At 53.5% G+C, this 16,287-nt stretch overlaps 1 protein-coding gene and 1 pseudogene across 8 annotated transcripts in view; both read left to right on the top strand.

Annotated features, from left to right (window-relative positions):
• LOC101001661 overlaps positions 1-8,777 on the top strand; it is a 35,657-nt gene extending 26,880 nt beyond the window's left edge. For 6 of the 7 annotated variants that reach the window (XR_650128.4, XM_009212264.4, XM_017961537.3 and 3 more), the window contains one exon: positions 8,441-8,777. Coding sequence is in view for 5 of the 7 variants with exons in the window: in XM_009212264.4 (XP_009210528.1) it covers positions 8,441-8,528 (88 nt within the window). In the remaining 2 variants the exon portion in view is untranslated. The remainder of the gene's footprint in view (positions 1-8,440) is intronic. The other variant, XR_001905102.3, reaches the window with a different exon arrangement.
• LOC103886499 lies at positions 54-8,434 on the top strand (annotated as a pseudogene). Its single transcript, XR_650125.4, has one exon. The product of XR_650125.4 is annotated as an uncharacterized LOC103886499 (transcript).
• Positions 8,778-16,287: the final 7,510 nt, after the last annotated feature.

The following is a 16,287-nucleotide window of genomic DNA, read 5'->3' as shown; positions in this document are numbered from 1 at the left end:
CAGGGAGCACGTGGGAGGCAGGGGAGTGGGGTGGGGCCAGGCGGTCTGGAGCGGTGGGGGTGGCGTCATGCTCAGAGTGACTCTGTAGACACTGGGTGGGATGGGGGGGTGTGGGTGCAGGCATGGATAGGGCTGTTACTCTAGCATGATGCTTGAGGTCTGAGCTGATGGCGGCAAAGTGGGGTGCTCAGGAATCAAAGCTATGGGGTTATAGACAGAATATGAAGAAGGGAGGGAAGCAAGAAGAAGGGGGTGGTTCTCACGCTTCTAGCTCCGGCCGAGTGGATGGCAACAGCATTTAGAAGGCGGAGGACATGGAATTCATGTGCCAGGAGCCACCTTCCGAGCCTCCAGTACCACGTGTCAGGGCCACATGAGCTGGGCCTCGTGGGCCTGATGTGGTGCTGGGGCCTCAGGGGTCTGCTCTTCTCCTCTTTCAGAATCTGGGGCTCCAGGCTCTGCCTTGGCTGGACTGAGGTCTGGGGGTGCACTTATTATCCCTGGGGACACCTGCTGAAGCTTCTCCCTGACAAGCCAAGTGTCGCTGTTGGATGAGGATGGGGCGGGAGGGGCTCAGGGCAGAAGACGACCAGGAGGGTCTTTCAAAAGAACTCATGTACAGCTGTTAAAAAAAGTAAGCAGAAGCTCAGGAAGACTTAAAGTGTGCAGAAGGTGGGGAAGGGAGGGCCCATTGCATGCACCAAGAGAAACTGGAGGGAACAGGTGACTTTGGCTGCTGGGAGAGCCTTATCCCAACATCTAGGGGCTGTCCTGATGGGTCACAGTGGGTCGAACTGAGCCAATGGGAGAAGCTCTGGGGGTAAGTGGGTTTGGGTTGCATGAATTCTCTGTGTCCTTTTGGAAACGCAGAGACCATGAGGGGGCATCAGGGCTCTTAGGGTCTTTGACCCTTAAGAGTTTTGCATCTGGAATTCAAAGGGTCTTTAGTTCTGGGATGCTGAGATTCGGGATAGGGTTCCTAACGGCACAAAAGCCAGGGATAAAATGTCTTTCACGTGCTCCCCACCTGGTTCTTTCTGAACCAGACCCACAAGGTCCGAGTTGCGATCCTAGCGCTCCTGTCTGGTCAGGGCCTATCTTTATGTGTTCGTTCAACTTTTAAAAATGAGAACAAATTCTGTCTCTTGACATTGTCGTTTGCATGCGCCCCACACACAAATCCTTTCCTGGTGACACCAGGAGCTACAACTCTCCTTGGCCTCCTCCTGTGACTCCCAACTCCCTCCTTGGGAAGCTTGGCCTCAGGGCCTCTGGGACAGACAGGTCCTAATGTAAATGGTATGGATGACATTTGACCTAGAGCAGTGGGAAACGCATCCACCACTCAACATTCTGACATGTCACCCATTTTACATTCTTACGGGCATTTTTTTTTTAAAAAAAGTGTCTATTTTTTAATGAGCATCCCTTCTTTAAAAAAACCTAATTGCCATTATTCACCACATACACTTTTTTTTTTTTCTGCATCCTGCCCCTTCTGTTTAATATTCTGTCATCAACATTTTCCCTTGTTCCATTCATCTTCATAACCTCACTGGCTGCGTTGTGCCTTGTTGAGTGGCTATGGCGTCATTCACAGAACCTTTCAGTTATTCTTATGTATAACCATCTTTTAAAAATATTATGAATAATGCCACAACTAACTGCTTAGAACACCCTTTTTTTCATTCTTAAGAATTATGTTCTTCCACCCAGAAATTATCATTGCTTCATTACAGATCAGTTTCCCCTGCTAGACTGTGAGCCCCATATGGGCAAGGAGCTTATTGAATTGGCCTTTGTATCTCTGATGCCCAACATGTCGTAGACTCTAAGTAAATGATGGAAGATTGGATGGAAGAATGGAGGAAGGAGTGAGTGAGTGAGCGTTTGGCTGATGGATAAGAGGGGGAAGGATGGGTGAATACATGGATTGGTGAATGAATGAATGAATGAATTTCCTTTGGTTAAGTCCCTTGAAGGAAAGGCTATGGATCTTTGTATGGATATTGATTAATTTCAGAAGGCTTACAGCATTTTACAATGTTCAGCTATGTATGACTATTTAATTAAGATCTGGCTGGTTTGTGTCTGTTCTAAAGTACTTTTGCATTACTTTAACTTGCATTGCCTTAATTACTAATGACGGGCGAACACTTTCACCTATGTTTGTTAACAAATTGTATTTTCTCTTCTGTGAACTGTTTGTCCAAGCCCCTTGGGTCATGGCTTTCGGAAGAGACTGGTCCCAGGTGTCCTTGGGATGTAGGGAGCCCTTACCTCACTGGAGGCATTCAAGGAACCAGCTAGGTAGCCCTCAGGGAAGATAGTGTTTAGGAGATTCCCATGGTGCGGGGTTGGCCTAGGTGGCCTTTCAGGTTCTTTACAGATCAGTTTTCCCTGCTAGACTGCGAGCCCCATGTGGGGCTTTGCTTATTAGGATTTGCTTATCCCTGGGAAGTGGGTGATGGGGACAAGGACACCTTCCATTGGCAGGTGGAGACACTGCAGGCTGGACCTCCTGGGGGTGCTCATGAACTCTGATCTTGCCCTCCATAAAACCCCTGTGGGACAGGAATAGCTCTCTGAACCTCCAAGGTCCAGACAACCACATCCTAGCACCCTGTACGATCAGTTGGTGGCCTTTCCACCAGCCCAGTCTTTGGGGTTTAACATTCTGGATCAGGACTGACGGGAGAATCCCCTTTTGTTTTTCTTCACCTGGGGCAATTACATTCCAAGGAGCAGAATAAGGGGCATGTTCTGCCCAAAGCATCAGGGCTCACAGGTCAGTCACAGCCATTTGGGGAGGGCACATCACCCAAGGAGGGCTCGCCCTTCTTTCCAGAGCATCCTCCGCTCTCAGCAGAGCTGCTTCTGCCCACCCATCCCTCTACTATAGCACTGAGCACTGTTTTCCTGTGTCAGAATCGCTCACCCACATGTTTAGCTTGGTATCCAAGCTTGGGAGGCTGACGATGACTTTCAACATGAATTGCTCCATCTACCCATCCATGCACTCGGCCTACTTATCTTGACCCCGTGCTTTTGGCTTTTTCTTCTCCTGAAAGCAAACCCTTTCATTTTGGGTGGGCTGTGTAGCACCATGGGCTGTGGTTATGAAGCAAACACCTTTTCTTGTAGCCCCTCCTCTGGGGTTACTGCTCTGAGCACATCCCAGCTGGATCTCATCTGCCACTGTCACCCACGGCTTCTTCCCCATGGTGCTTTCCATGTGTCATACACCACGACTATGACCCAGGGTCGGGGTCCCAGAGTAGCCCTGGGCCAAGCCCTCCACCCATGAGCGGAGAGGTCCTGCCCAGGCCTCGCCTTGCTTGGCGCATGGTCCCTGCCATGAGCTTTGCATTCAGCCTTTCAGCTTCCTCCACCAGATGGCAGTGGTTGTAACTCATCCATTCATTCCTTCATTCCTTCCTTCCTTCACTCACAGCCAATAAACATTAAAAAAAAATTAGCCAGTGCTATACTAGAGCTAGCTCCCAAGGACCCACTGCCACATTGCCTTTTGAAAGGAAACAATGAACATTTTGGTAAAGGGGCTTTGCTTGTGTGTCGGTGACAAGGTGAGATCCCTGAGTCAGCTCAGGCTCGTAGATTCGAGTTCTGTTGCAAGTTTCACTGCCCCTCTGACTTTGTCCCCTGTACAAGTAGGTTGATTAGGAATCAGCCAACTGTGTTCCCTGGGTGCTCAGAAATCACAGCCCATATCCTCGAGAGGCCAAAATGAGAGCCAGGGGTTCCGAGATGAGTGGCTGCTTCTGGCTGTGAGCAGGCTTTCAAGTCATTAGAACACTCTGGCCTTTCCTGGAGGTGATCTTGGAGCCATTCCTGCCCCTTTCAAGAGGAGTTAATGCCCAGCTCTATTTAGAGAAAATTGGGGGAGATGATTGCTCATGTGGGTGATAAGAATCACCTCCCGTGCAGGGGTCTGCGTGGAACACTCCATTGGCAACCCTGGGTGTCCAAGGCACGTGGCATTTTGCAAACTCAGGGCACAGCTCTGAGCTGTCCTGCAGGTCCCAGACCAGGTGAGAACTCCCTAAGTTCCTGCTGCCTCAGTAGGGGGTGAGGCATGGGTCTTGGGGCTTCCACCTGGAATTCTGAATGTTATTCATTGCATTGGAGAGGAAGGAGAGTAGGCAAAGCCAAGACCCGGGAGCTGGACAAACCTGTGTGGTTTAAAGTCACTGTGAGAGCTGGAGTTGAGCCTGCCCTCCGGGGAGGACTGCGGCACCTACCTCGCAGGGCTGTTGTGAGGAGCGATGTAACCGCCATTTTGAACTGTGATTCTGGAAGGGCGGTGTGCGTGTCCCCGGGGGTGTGCCAGGGGAGTGAGGATAAAAGGCCAGGGAGGCAGCCTGTCTCAGGCGGCTGAGTGGGAAAGTGTTTCTCTCTAAACATGGAGGGGTGTATGGTGGGACAGGAGGAATTTTGGCAGGAACTTTCATGCTAGGGGTTTGGGGGACTCTTTGGGCAATGCCCCTGGACCCCCCGGGGGTACGGTTCACGCTCACCTCTGAGAGGCTGGAAACGCCTGGCTGTGCTTTCTGAATGCTGTGTGCTTCCTGCCTCTGTGCCTGGCCTGTGGGCAGCACCTACTTGTGTCCGCCTTCAAAAGGCCCCTCTGGGTGGTGTCCTTTTCCCCAAAATATTAGGCACCAGCCATCAAAGACACTGCATTGTCCCCTCCTCCACCCCTCCCATAACTGACAACTTTTGGGCTCAAGTGCCGGCAGGCTGGGTGCCCAACACAGTGCCTGGCGAGTGGTAGCGCTTGCCTTTCTTTTCTGTTGAATGAATGGATAGCTAATGAAATTGTAACCAATGACAAGCCTTGATGTTTATAACCTTTACTAAGAGATTATTATTTTGCTCTTCATGAACCTGTTAACAACTGCCATATTGTATCTTACGGATGTTTGTATGCCATATTTGAAGAGCAGGAGCCTTGTTTCGGCATCATGTGATGGAACCTGAGCTGTCTGATGAGAATCTGTGTTTTGTGTTAGAAAGAGCCTGGGCCTTAGGATCTGGCAGACCCAGGGGCCACTTAATTAACCTTTTGCCTCTTTGACCCTTGATCTCCTTTTCTCTAAGCCATAGGTCACCAGAAAGCCTACCTCACAGGGCTGTTGTGAGGGCCGAGGGTGGGTGCACTGTAACAGTGCTGTGCAGATGCTGGCTTTCCCTGGGAATGGGCATATGGTGGGGTTTGTCTTGAAAGCATGAGTGATGGCTTTACTAGTCCTAAGTGAATAAAAAGTCAGCCCTGACCTTATGCTGGGATTGCATTTCCCACAGTCAGTGGCATGTGCAAACCAGTGGTGGAGCAGCCTGCAGGTGCTTAGCTATGTGGGCCCAGAGTAAATATTTGTTTGATTGATAAGTGATGGCTTTTTCCTTCCTCAGAGGTTACCCCGCCCCCCGTTCCACCATGGGCTGCTGCCTCTCCCCAGCAGGTTGTAGCTGGCAGGGTTTGCTGTACCTGTCGGTGCCATGAGGGGACGGTCTGTCTGCTTGGAGGGGCTTCTGCAAACATTCATGTATGCCCCTGGTTTCGTTTGTTAGGGAGGAGGAGTGGGGGTGGCCTAGGGAGAGGATGAGGAAGGGGTTCTGGGTGGCATCCTTGGGGTACTAACCCTCCCTTCACCCTGTGCTCTGAATTTCCTCATGGCCCTTTTCTTTCCCTGGTAGAAGGTGCAGAAGGTAGGCTTTGCCACCTTCCCTGGGTCTGGCACCAAGCTTGGGGGTCTTGTACACTTTCCCTTCTCTAACTGGGATGTGGGCCCATTTCCTAGATGAACTTGCTGAGACTCAGGACAGCTGGTATCAGAGCCGGGACTTCCCAGTCTTGCACAAACAACCTGTGCTTTTTTGAGTCCACCAACTAAGGCCTCCTACCTGGTCCGGTTCATCCCTGCCAGCGCCCAGCAGATGCAGCCTGGTGCGTCCCCACCCCTGCCAAGTGCCCAGGAGTGCTCTGGAAGAGGAGTGCAGGGATGAGGAAGGAGGCTGTGCCCTCCAGGGGACTCAGCTGCATTAGAGAAGGTGCTGCTGCGCTGGCGGGGGTCTCCGGACATCCCAGGCAGGGGTCGTTTCTGATCAGGGATCTCTTCACCAGACCACCGTATTCCTTTTCCAGCCCTTGTCTCTTGGCATGTGGGGGTGCAGTATTTGGCTCTCACATCCCCACATTCCAGCTGGTGGGGGTTTGAGCTGGATATTCCTTCTGCTCCCCACTCCCCACTCCTGGTCCCCACCCCATGCAAGGCTCCCTTGCCCCCACTCTTTGTCTCCAGCTTTCACAGCCTCAGTGGGCAGGCACCTGGGCCCCTTGCCGCCCCGGGTCTCATCCACCCGCCTCTTCTTTCTCAGCCTGAGCTTTACTGTGAGGTCTGGGAGTCACACCTTGGTCCCTGCCATGCCTGTCCCCAGGAGCACCCACATGGGTCCCCTGATTCTCCCCTCCCCTGGGCTTTGCTGAGGAGCCCTTGCAGTGTGGCCTTGGTGTCTGCCCCATGCCCATCCCCTGTTCTTGAGAACCTGGAAGCAGAGGGGGCCCCTCCTATTGCTCCCAAGGGGCTCCACAGTAGGAGATTCTGAGTCTGTGTTTAGGTGTCTATTCCTGGATGGGGCTTGGGGTCCCCTCAGGCCAGGCCTGTGTGTGACCTAAGGCTGGGGGGGCTCTATTAGGCACCTAGTGTCCCTTGGAGTTGGGCGGGGCTGGGTCCCGGACTCCTGAGGGCGAGTGGGGAGACAGGCTCAGGGAGATTTCCATGAAGCTGCCCTTGAACCCCTGCTCTGAGGCCTACACTGCCCTGACCCTTTACACCCTGCCTCCTGCACTAGTAGGCGCCTAATAGATGCTCGCCACCTGTGGAGGGCGGGGTTTAAATGGCTGGAAAGAGCTGAGTGGGCTGGTTGGCTAGTGTACGTGCATTTGTTTAAGAGGAAAGGGTGTGTTTCTTGGCAAAGACTCTTCGGAGGAAACTCTGAACTGGGGAAGGGTCTCTACCTGTTCTGGAGCCTCACTGCCCTTCCTACCAGTCTGGGGACAAACTCACTGGTGGGTTTCCCCCAGTGGAAACACAGTGTTTTGGAAATATTTAGATCTAGGATAAAACTTCATCTGGACCAACATGTGTGTGTTGGTGTTGTGGCCCAGGTGATTTTGAGAATGTAGAATACATTTGGCAATTTCCAAATGGAGGGATGACCTGCTCCTCTGCCCCCCATGCCCTCCCTGAGGCTGGAGGCCTCAGAAGCCCATGCCTTGGGAGGAGCCTGTTCCACCTGAGAAGGCTTTGTCCCCACCATTGGTGATAATCAGCGTTGACCTGTGAGGCACCTGCCAGGTTTGGGATGCAGCCTTAGATATTCAGAAAACTGGGGGTTGAGGAGTGGGGGGATCAGACCCCAGAGCTTGAGTCCTTTTGTCTGTCTCAGTCCCGAAGAATGGTGCATGGGTACCAGGTAGGTTACCTGAACCACCCTGAGCCTCGATTTTCCCACCTATTAGAAACGGGGTAATTCATGACAGTGTCTGCTCGGGAGATGGCCGTGACCCCAAGAATCCTGGCTGCATGCCTTAGGCTGGCTCGTGAGACTCAAGGTCTGGGTTCAAGGCCCCCCCAACCCCTTCTGACTGTGTGGCCTGGGCGAGTTTGCTGTTTTTAACCTGGAAAGCATCACACTTGCCTGGCACGGTTATTGTGGGATTCAATGAGATTGTTTGTGTGAAATAAATGCTTTGTGACCTGGCACACAGGCGCTCTCACCCCGGCTCTCCTGGTGGGCCTGGACCGCTGGGTACTGGCTGCAGAGGCCCTTGTGCTCCTGGAACTGTCTGCGCTGGTCCCAGGGACTCTCGGGCAGAATGGAGGGCAAGGGGGGAAGCACCAGCCCGCTCTGGGGAGACAGTGGCAGAGGGAAGGGTTTGCTTTTAAATACAGACACTCAGCAGGTTCAGATGGGAGATGATCAGAGGGGAAATGTTTACAAGGAGGAGGAAGAGTCCGAGTTTTAAGAAAAACACCAAAGCTGGATAGGTTGGGCAGAGGAGCTGGGGATAGCGTTTAGAAAGGATGAGATTCCTGGGTTCTGGGTTATCAAGGTGAGAGAAATCAGGGGTTGCCAGCTGTAGGTGGGCGTCAGGACCAGAGTGATGCTTCCAGAAGTTTCTACAAGTGGGCAGAGTCCAAGGTACGGCAGGGTACACCAGAAGTTGAGGGGCACTAGGTAGACGGGCTGAGCTGGTGGCTGGGTGCTCCCCTCACCCTCCATGCTGCTAGGAGCCCCTGAGCACGGACTCGCTCTCTTCTCCTCCCTCCTGGGGCCTGCCTGTCTGTCTGTGAACTCTTGTCGGCCAGCGAGGCCGGGAGCAGGTGGCCTTCATCTGCAACTGTGTCTCTCTCAGCCTCCACAGCCACGGGGACGCCCTGCACCTATTCCCACGGGACAGGCTGGACCCAGAGACTCTGGACCCGGGGCCTCCCCTTGAGTAGAGACCCGCCCTCTGACTGATGGACGCCGCTGACCTGGGGTCAGACCCGCGGGCTGGACCCCTGCCCACCCCACAGGAACCCCGAGGCCTAGGGGAGCTGTTGAGCCTTCGGTGTCTGCATGTGGGAAGTGGGCTTGTTCACCTACCTCACAGGGCTGTTGTGAGGGGCGCTGTGATACGGTTCCAAAGCATGGGCTTGGCGCACCCCACTGTGCTCTCAATAAATGTGTTTCCTGTCTTAACAAAAACAGTGATGGGTGTGCTACTAATATAAGGAGGGATGAGTGTTGGGCGTCCTGTCTCACTGGGCAGTGTGATGGGTGGGAGGGTGGGGAACCAGCTTGAACCCCACACAGCTGCCAGCACCCGACCCTGCCCACTGAGCTCTCAAAGGGGAGGGTGGCTCTTGGAGGTCCGGAGGTTGACACGTGCTTGGATGAACTAACGTCTGTCTGGTCGCCTCCTTCTCCTGATCGTGGGATGCCAGGCTTCTTTCCAGAAGGGACTGGACAGAAGGAGGTGGGACAAGTCTGGTTTTGGTGGTGGAGAGGGGTTCTGAGTTGAGCTCACTGTGTGAGTCCCTGGAGCCCCAGAGAGGAAGCTCCCTTGGGGCTTCGAGTCTTCCTCCTCCTCTTCTCACATTCCCCAGGGCTGGGCTGAGTGGTCATCATGCTTGACCTGATGTTGAGCGATGGCCAAGATGGCCCAGCCAGGCTGGGGCTAAACTCATTCCTCAAAATGGCTCCTGAGCAGGGCTCTGTGTATAGGCTCCTAAGCAGGGCTACAGAGGTAGAGCCTCAGGCCCATCCCTGCCCGCGGCAGGAGTGCTGGCTGAGCCGGGGAGGTGAGCCTTCCTCCCTGCAGAGTGCTTTCTGTGAGCAGCCTGCGGCTGGGCTGAGTGGAGGCACTGAGGGCAAGGGGCTGAAGGGTGCTAGACCTGAGTCAAGATGGATCCTGAGTCTGCACACCTGGCTTTGCTGCAGCAGATGATAAGGACATGCTCCCTGTTGGGAAGGAGAGACCGACTGCTTTTGCTGCCACAGCCACCATGGCCATCACAGCTACCACGGCCACCATGGCCACCACCACTACCACCACCATCACAGCCATGGCCGCCACCGCCACTGCCACCTCCTCCTCCTTCTCCTTCCTCTCCTCCTCCTTCTCTTCTTCTTCCTCCTCTTCCTCCCTCTTTTCCTTCCTTCTCCTCCTTCCTCCTCTTCTTCCTCCTCCTCTTCCACTTTCTCTTCTTCTTCCTCCTCCTCCTTTCTCCTCCTCCCTCTTCTTTTTTCTCCTTCCTCCTTCTCCCTCCTCCTCTTTCTCCCTCTTCTCCTTCCTTTCCTGCCTTCTTCTCTTTCTTTTCCTCGTTCCTTTTTCCTTTCCTTCTCCCTCCTTCTCTTTTCCGTCTTCTTCCTTTTTCTCCTCCTCCTTCCTTCCCTTCATTTGTTTCTCCCTCTTCCCCCTCCTCCTCTCTCTTTTTCTTCTCCTTCTTCCTCCTCCTCCTCCTGCTTCTCCTCCTCCTCTCCCTCACAGGGAGGTATCTCAAGAGAACTGCAGGCAAGTCCAGCCATAAGTGCACAGGACTGAGCATGGCCCCTTTGCTGAGAGAAACAACTGCCTTGAGGATCATGGCCATGACTTCACAAAGGAGACCTGACCCAGCCCCTGATGGAGATGGTGACATGGATGGCACTGAGTGATGACCCAGGCAGCAGTGAGAAGAGGAGGAGATGGCCTTCAGCGTGCACCCCACCTAGACGAGTCAGTCTGTGCTCAGCCAAGACCAGGCTGGGAGTCCAGGAGAGTCCTGTGTGGTGAGCAGAGTGTCAGCCTTTGATGAAACTCAGGTGTCCAGAGCAAGCCACCCACTGGTGTTCCAGAGCCAAGATCCCAGCTTCAGCCTCTGTTGAACCTTGGGCATTCAGAATGAGCCGCCCGACTTTTGATGTCCCAGAGCTAAGACTCAGTTCCAGCCTCTGATGATGAAGCTCAGATGTCCAGAAAGAGGGACCTCCATGATGTTCTAGAGCCAGGACTCCAGATCCAGCATCTGATGATGCTCAGATGTCTAGAAAGAGGAACCTCCTTGATGTTCTAGAGCCAAGACTAAAGATCCAGCGTCTGATGCTCAGATATCCAGAAAGAGGGACCTCCTTGATGTTCTAGAGTGGGGACTCCAGATCCAGCGTCTGATGCTCAGATATCCAGAAAGAGGGACCCCTTGATGTTCAAGAGCCAGGACTTCATAGATCCAGCATCTGACGATGCTCAGGTGTCCAGAAAGAGGGACCTCCATGATGTTCTACAGCCAGGACTCCAGATCCAGCATCCGATGATGCTCAGATGTCTAGAAAGAGGAACCTCCTTGATGTTCTAGAGCCAAGACTAAAGATCCAAGGCCTGATACCAGGACATTCAGAAAGAGGGACTCCTCCTTGATGTTCTAGAGCCAGGACTCCAGATCCAGTGTCTGATGCTCAGACGTCCAGAAAGAGGGACTTCTTGATGTTCAAGAGCCAGGACTTCAGATCCAGCATCCGACGATGCTCAGGTGTCCAGAAAGAGGGACTCTGTGATGCAGGACTCCAGATCCAGCATCTGATGATGTTCAGAGGTTCAGAAAGAGGAACCCTTGATGTCTAGGAGCCAAGACTAAAGATCCAGCGTCTGGATGCCTGTGGGGATATCCAGAAAGAGGGACCTCCCTTGATGTTCATCCAATGATGCTCAGACGTCCAGAAAGAGGGACTTCTTGATGTTCTAGAGCCAGGACTCCAGGTCCAGCCTCCAGTGAAGCTCAGATGTCCAGAAAGAGGTACCTCCTTGATGTTCTAGAGCCAGGACTCCAGGTCCAGCCTCCAGTGAAGCTCAGATGTCCAGAAAGAGGGACCTCCTTGATCTTCTAGAGCCAGGACTCCAGTTCCAGCCTCCAGCGAAGCTCAGAGGTCCAGAAAGAGGGACCTCCTTGATCTTCTAGAGCCAGGACTCCAGGTCCAGCCTCCAGTGAAGCTAAGATGTCCAGAAAGAGTTACTACCTTGATGTTTTAGAGCCAGGACTCCAGCTCCAGCCTCCGATAAAGCTCAGATGTTTAGAATGAGGGTCCTCCTTGATGTTCTAGAGCCGAGACCCAGCTATAGTGCTTAATGAAGATCAAGTGTCCAGAAAGAAGTGCCTCCTTGATGTTCCAAAGCCAGGATTCCAAGTCTATCATTTGATAAAGATCAAGTGTACAGGAAGAGAGACCTCCTTGATGTTCCAAAGCCAGGACTTCAACTCAAACTTTCGAAGAAGGGCAGATGTCCAGAAAGAGGGACCTCTTTGATGTTCGAGGGTTGGGACCCAGCTCCAACATCTGACAAAGCCCAGATTTCCAGAAAGTGGGAACTCCTTGATGTTCCAGAGCTGAGGGACCTCCTTGATGTTCCAAAGCTAGGACTTTAGCTCTAGCTTTCGATGAAGCTCAGATGTGCAGAAAGAGAGACCTCCTTGATGTTCTAGGGCTGGAACCCAGCTCCAACCTCTGACAAAGCTCAGATGTCCAAAAAGAAGAGTCTCCTTGATGTTCTAGAGCCTGGACTCTAGCCCTAGCCTCTAATGAAACTCAGATATCCAGAAAGAAGGACTTTCTTGACATTCTAGAGCCAGAACTCCATCTCCAGCCTCTGATGAAGCTCAGATGTTCAGAAAGGGGGACTTCCTTTATGTTCCAGAGCCATGACCCGCTCCAACCTCTGACAAAGCCCAGATGTCCAGAAAGAGGGACCCCCTTGATGTTCTAGAGCTGGAACCCAGATCCAGCCTCTGAGGAAACTCAGGTGTCCAGAACTGGTGAGAAAGCCTCAAGGCTGTGGGCTTCCCTGGGCAGGGATAGGTGTGACCAAGTTTGAATTGAGACTGGAGAGGGCAGACAACACTCTTCTGTGCAAGGGTGGCCTACAGCATTTCTCAATAGTGACACTAGCATAAAGACGGGTCCCAGTTGCAGAAGGAGAGATGTGGAGAGGGGACTCCCTGTGGGAGGAAGAGTATTAGGAAGAACATGGCAGCAGAAATCATGGATTGCAGATGGGGTGCCTTCGATGAAGCCTGCCTGAGGGCGTGTAACACTGCAGCAAAGCACCGTTTTATGCCTTTTAGTTGTGCTGGACTCATGGCTGGCCACACACCAACCTTGACCCACAGGGCTGCCAAATTGGCTGGACCCTGGAATGTAACCCAAGCTAGTTTCTGCGGCTTAGCTCCTCTCCCAGTGAAAGGTGCTAAACCCCCACTTGCCAGCCCAGTGTAAAGCTGCAACCTTGGGGCGAGTCAGATCTGGTTGCCTCCTTCTAGCAACAGAAGTTCACCTAGGTTAGGACTGGGACAGGGTCAGGCTATCACAATGGGTGTGAAGACAGCATGAATGGCAAAGGAGGCCCCCAAATACCTAGGGACATGGATGCTAATGTCTCAGGTGAAGCTGGTTTGGGGCTGGAGCCCTGCCCTGAGCACCTTGACTCTACCACTTGCCCTCCAGGATCTCCATTGACACCAGACTGTCCATTAAGCTGAAGAGAGATAGTGAGTAAAGAAATAGGGCAGGAATACTGGCTTGCTCAGAAGCCATAAGAGCATTATAGGTAGACAGAGTCCAAGTGATGAAAAATGTAGACTTGGGGAGGAGAGAGTGTTGAATGCTATTCAGGGTGTTTGAGCTCTGCAATACCCAGATTGGGAGAGAATCTGATCTCACCAGTTTTGCCATTCAGACACAGCTATGAGAATGGATCCTAGAAGATGATTTACTTCATTCAGCTGGAGTCTGGAGGAAAAGGGAGCAGCTAGCAAGAATTCTTGAAAAACATACCCTAATGATGCCACATCATTCTGGTGATATTTCCTAGAAACTCATTAGAACTTGGAACTATGCAAACAAGAACTTCTTTGATGAGTAACTGGAACTTGAGACTTGGGATTGAATGAAGGAGAAATGTCATATTAGAGGACTGCGTCCCCGCTCCCCACCCTCATTTGGCCAAGTTATTTTAGGAAATTTCCAAGAACAAGCAATTGGAATCACTCGTTGCTGATTTCCTAGAAGTCTCCACAACAGATTCTGAAGCCAAATGCAAAATGGGCGGGCCCAGCTTGTGAGGCTTGTGAAGAAAATGTGACTCCTACTCTATAAATTCATTGACCTCAGGGAGCAAGACTCAGAAGTACAGCTGCGTTAGGGAAAATGAGGACAGAACAGAAGGTCTAGATGGCCAGGCAGAGCCCCATTGCAAGGGCGAGCCTTGAGATGACTGTGGGCCCTCCCCTGCTGGCAGCCACAGCTTGCCTCAGACTCACCCCTCAGAGCCTGCTTCTCCGTCACTCCCTTTGTCTTTCTCCTGCCCATCAGAGGGATGTTCTCCAGCCTCCTGTGTTGCTACCTGGCTTCCATGGGCCATGGCCTGAGCCAGGCTGTGGGCTCCGGGTGACTGTCCCTGAGGTATGGTGAGCTTCCTGAGTGGTGGCCACGTGGCAAAGTGGATCCATCGCAGGGAAGTGGGCGATCACTGGGGGAGAGGAAAATCATGGCTTTCTTCCTTCCCAGGAGGGGCTGAACTGGGCTCCCAATTTCCCTGACACTCCCAGCTCAGCTTGTAGAGGAATCAGGGAATGGAGATGCCTTGGGCTGCAATTTTCTTTCAGATGACTGTAATTTTCCCCTCTTATCCTCACGGGTAGCTGCCGTGGGACAGGGGCAGGCGGGCGCTCTGAAAGCGTTTCCTCAAGCTCCCCTTCAACGCAGGGCTGTTCTCACGTGCCCACCAGCCAGCAGGAGGTTGTGCTTCTAATTGTGACCCCCTACTTCTCAGAAGACACTTCGGACTCCACCGCCGCCTCCATACCCAACAATGGCGTGCAGCATTTCGTGTGACTGAAATGGAAATCCAACCTGGCCCTCCAGGGCCTCAGTGAAGCCAGTCCCAACCACAGCACATGATACCCTCTGCAGAGGCCGGGCTCATGAACGGCCTGGGTGGGTGGAGGTGGGTTGAGGGGACAGGGTGGGTAGGGCAGGGGAAGGTAGGAGGACAGTGACCAGCTGGTCCAGAGAGTCCTGCCAAATTCAATCCAGATGTTACTGGATTAATCAGCCAAGGAGGGGGAGCCCCGCCCCCACCCCATGGAGACATTGATGAGCCCCATGGGATAGCTGTGGCTTTCCAGGCAGCCCACAGACCTACAGCTGCCTGTCGGCAGCCAGGGCCTTCTGGGCAGAGCACCTCGAACCCCAAATTGCCCTGGGAGGGTGGGTTTTTGGTGTCAGCTTAGTTCAGCTCAGCCGGCTTTTATAGAGCACCCACTGGCTGGCTCATTGGGGTGATGCTGTCGTGGGGTAGATGAGCAGCAAGGCAGATGCACCAGGGTTGGGTGCAGGCAGCACTCCATGGGGGCGTGCACAGGGCCCCTGCTTTTCAAGCAGAGGTGGACTGAAGGCTGGGCTTGCAAGGGGGTGGGCTGGGGTGGGCGCTGGCAGGGAGTTCTGAAACATTACCTATATACCTGCACTTTACAAAGCACTTTATATGTTTGCCTGGTGTTGGCTGATGGTGCAAGGAGTGAGTGGAGATGCCTGTCTGTGGCCTGGGTGCTAGTTAGTACCCCCATGTCAGGTACAGACCCTGGGCTCAGAGTGGGCAGAGGCTGTCCTAGGGATTCTTGAATGTCTATGGGGGGACTGGGATTCCCTTCCTGGGACCAGCGGGGGCTCTTCCTGAGATGCTATGGCCGGTGGCCTTCCTCCCCCAGAATCACAGGGCCATATGCTAGGAGGAAAGACCTTGTAAACTCCAGACCTGACCTCCTGGGACCTGAGGTTAGTTACCCAGGTGGGGATTTGCCTCTCTTGCCCTTCATTTAGAATTGGCTGTGAGCCCCTAAGGGCCAGGCCTTAGCCAAAAGCCTGCACGCAGCCTGGTGCTCCTGCCGAAGTGCTGCCTCTGGAGGGTTTCTGCAACTTGGGACTCCTGGCAGTGGGGCTAGTGTCCCCCACTCATCCCTGCTCCTGCACAGTCCCCAGCACTAGGTGGGCACCCTCTAGTGTGGCGTGAATGGGCTCCTATGCCCATTAGCCCCGGGTTAGGCTCGGATGTATGTACTGAGCTCCTGTTATGGGAGGGCTCAGAGACAGGGACCCCTGGCCTGGGAGGGGGTAGCTGTGTGCATATGTGTGGGTGCGTGTGCCTCCATGAGCCTATGTGTGCCTTTGTGAGCCTGTGAGTGTGTGAGCATGCCTGATGCACATGTATGTGGGTATGTGTGCCTCCGTCAGCCTGTGAGTGTGTGAGCATACCTGGTGTGTGTGTGTGTGGGCGCACGTGCCTGTGAGTGCATGCATGTGCAGCTCTGTGCTTGTGTGTATGTGCGTGGGTGGGAGACAGATGGTGGAGAGCGACTGGGAGTGGGCAAGAGTGGATCTGTCCCTAAGCCTAGAGCACCCTGGGTGCCGATGCCACATCCATATCCTGCCCCCAGACCTGCTTCCCAGAGTCACCCATGCCTATACCCCCTGTGGCCTTGCCCACCAGTCCATCTGTGTGTCCAGGTCTGCCTCAGTGAACAGAAGAGTGAGAGTCTTGGCCCTCGAACCCCTAGTCTTCTCCATGCTTCTCCACCTCCCCCACTGCCTCTTCTTGGCAAAGCAGCTGGAGTGAGACCTGGGCTGAGGCCAAGGGTGGGCGTACTGTGCCCCCATGGGCTGCAGACACCATCCTCTCACCAGCTCTCC

The sequence above is a fragment of the Papio anubis genome, chromosome 7 (assembly GCF_008728515.1).
Source record: "Papio anubis isolate 15944 chromosome 7, Panubis1.0, whole genome shotgun sequence".
NCBI classification, from domain to species: domain Eukaryota; kingdom Metazoa; phylum Chordata; class Mammalia; order Primates; family Cercopithecidae; genus Papio; species Papio anubis.
The sequence above is the reverse complement of the archived record's forward strand: the minus strand, read 5'-3'. Positions and strand labels throughout refer to the sequence as shown.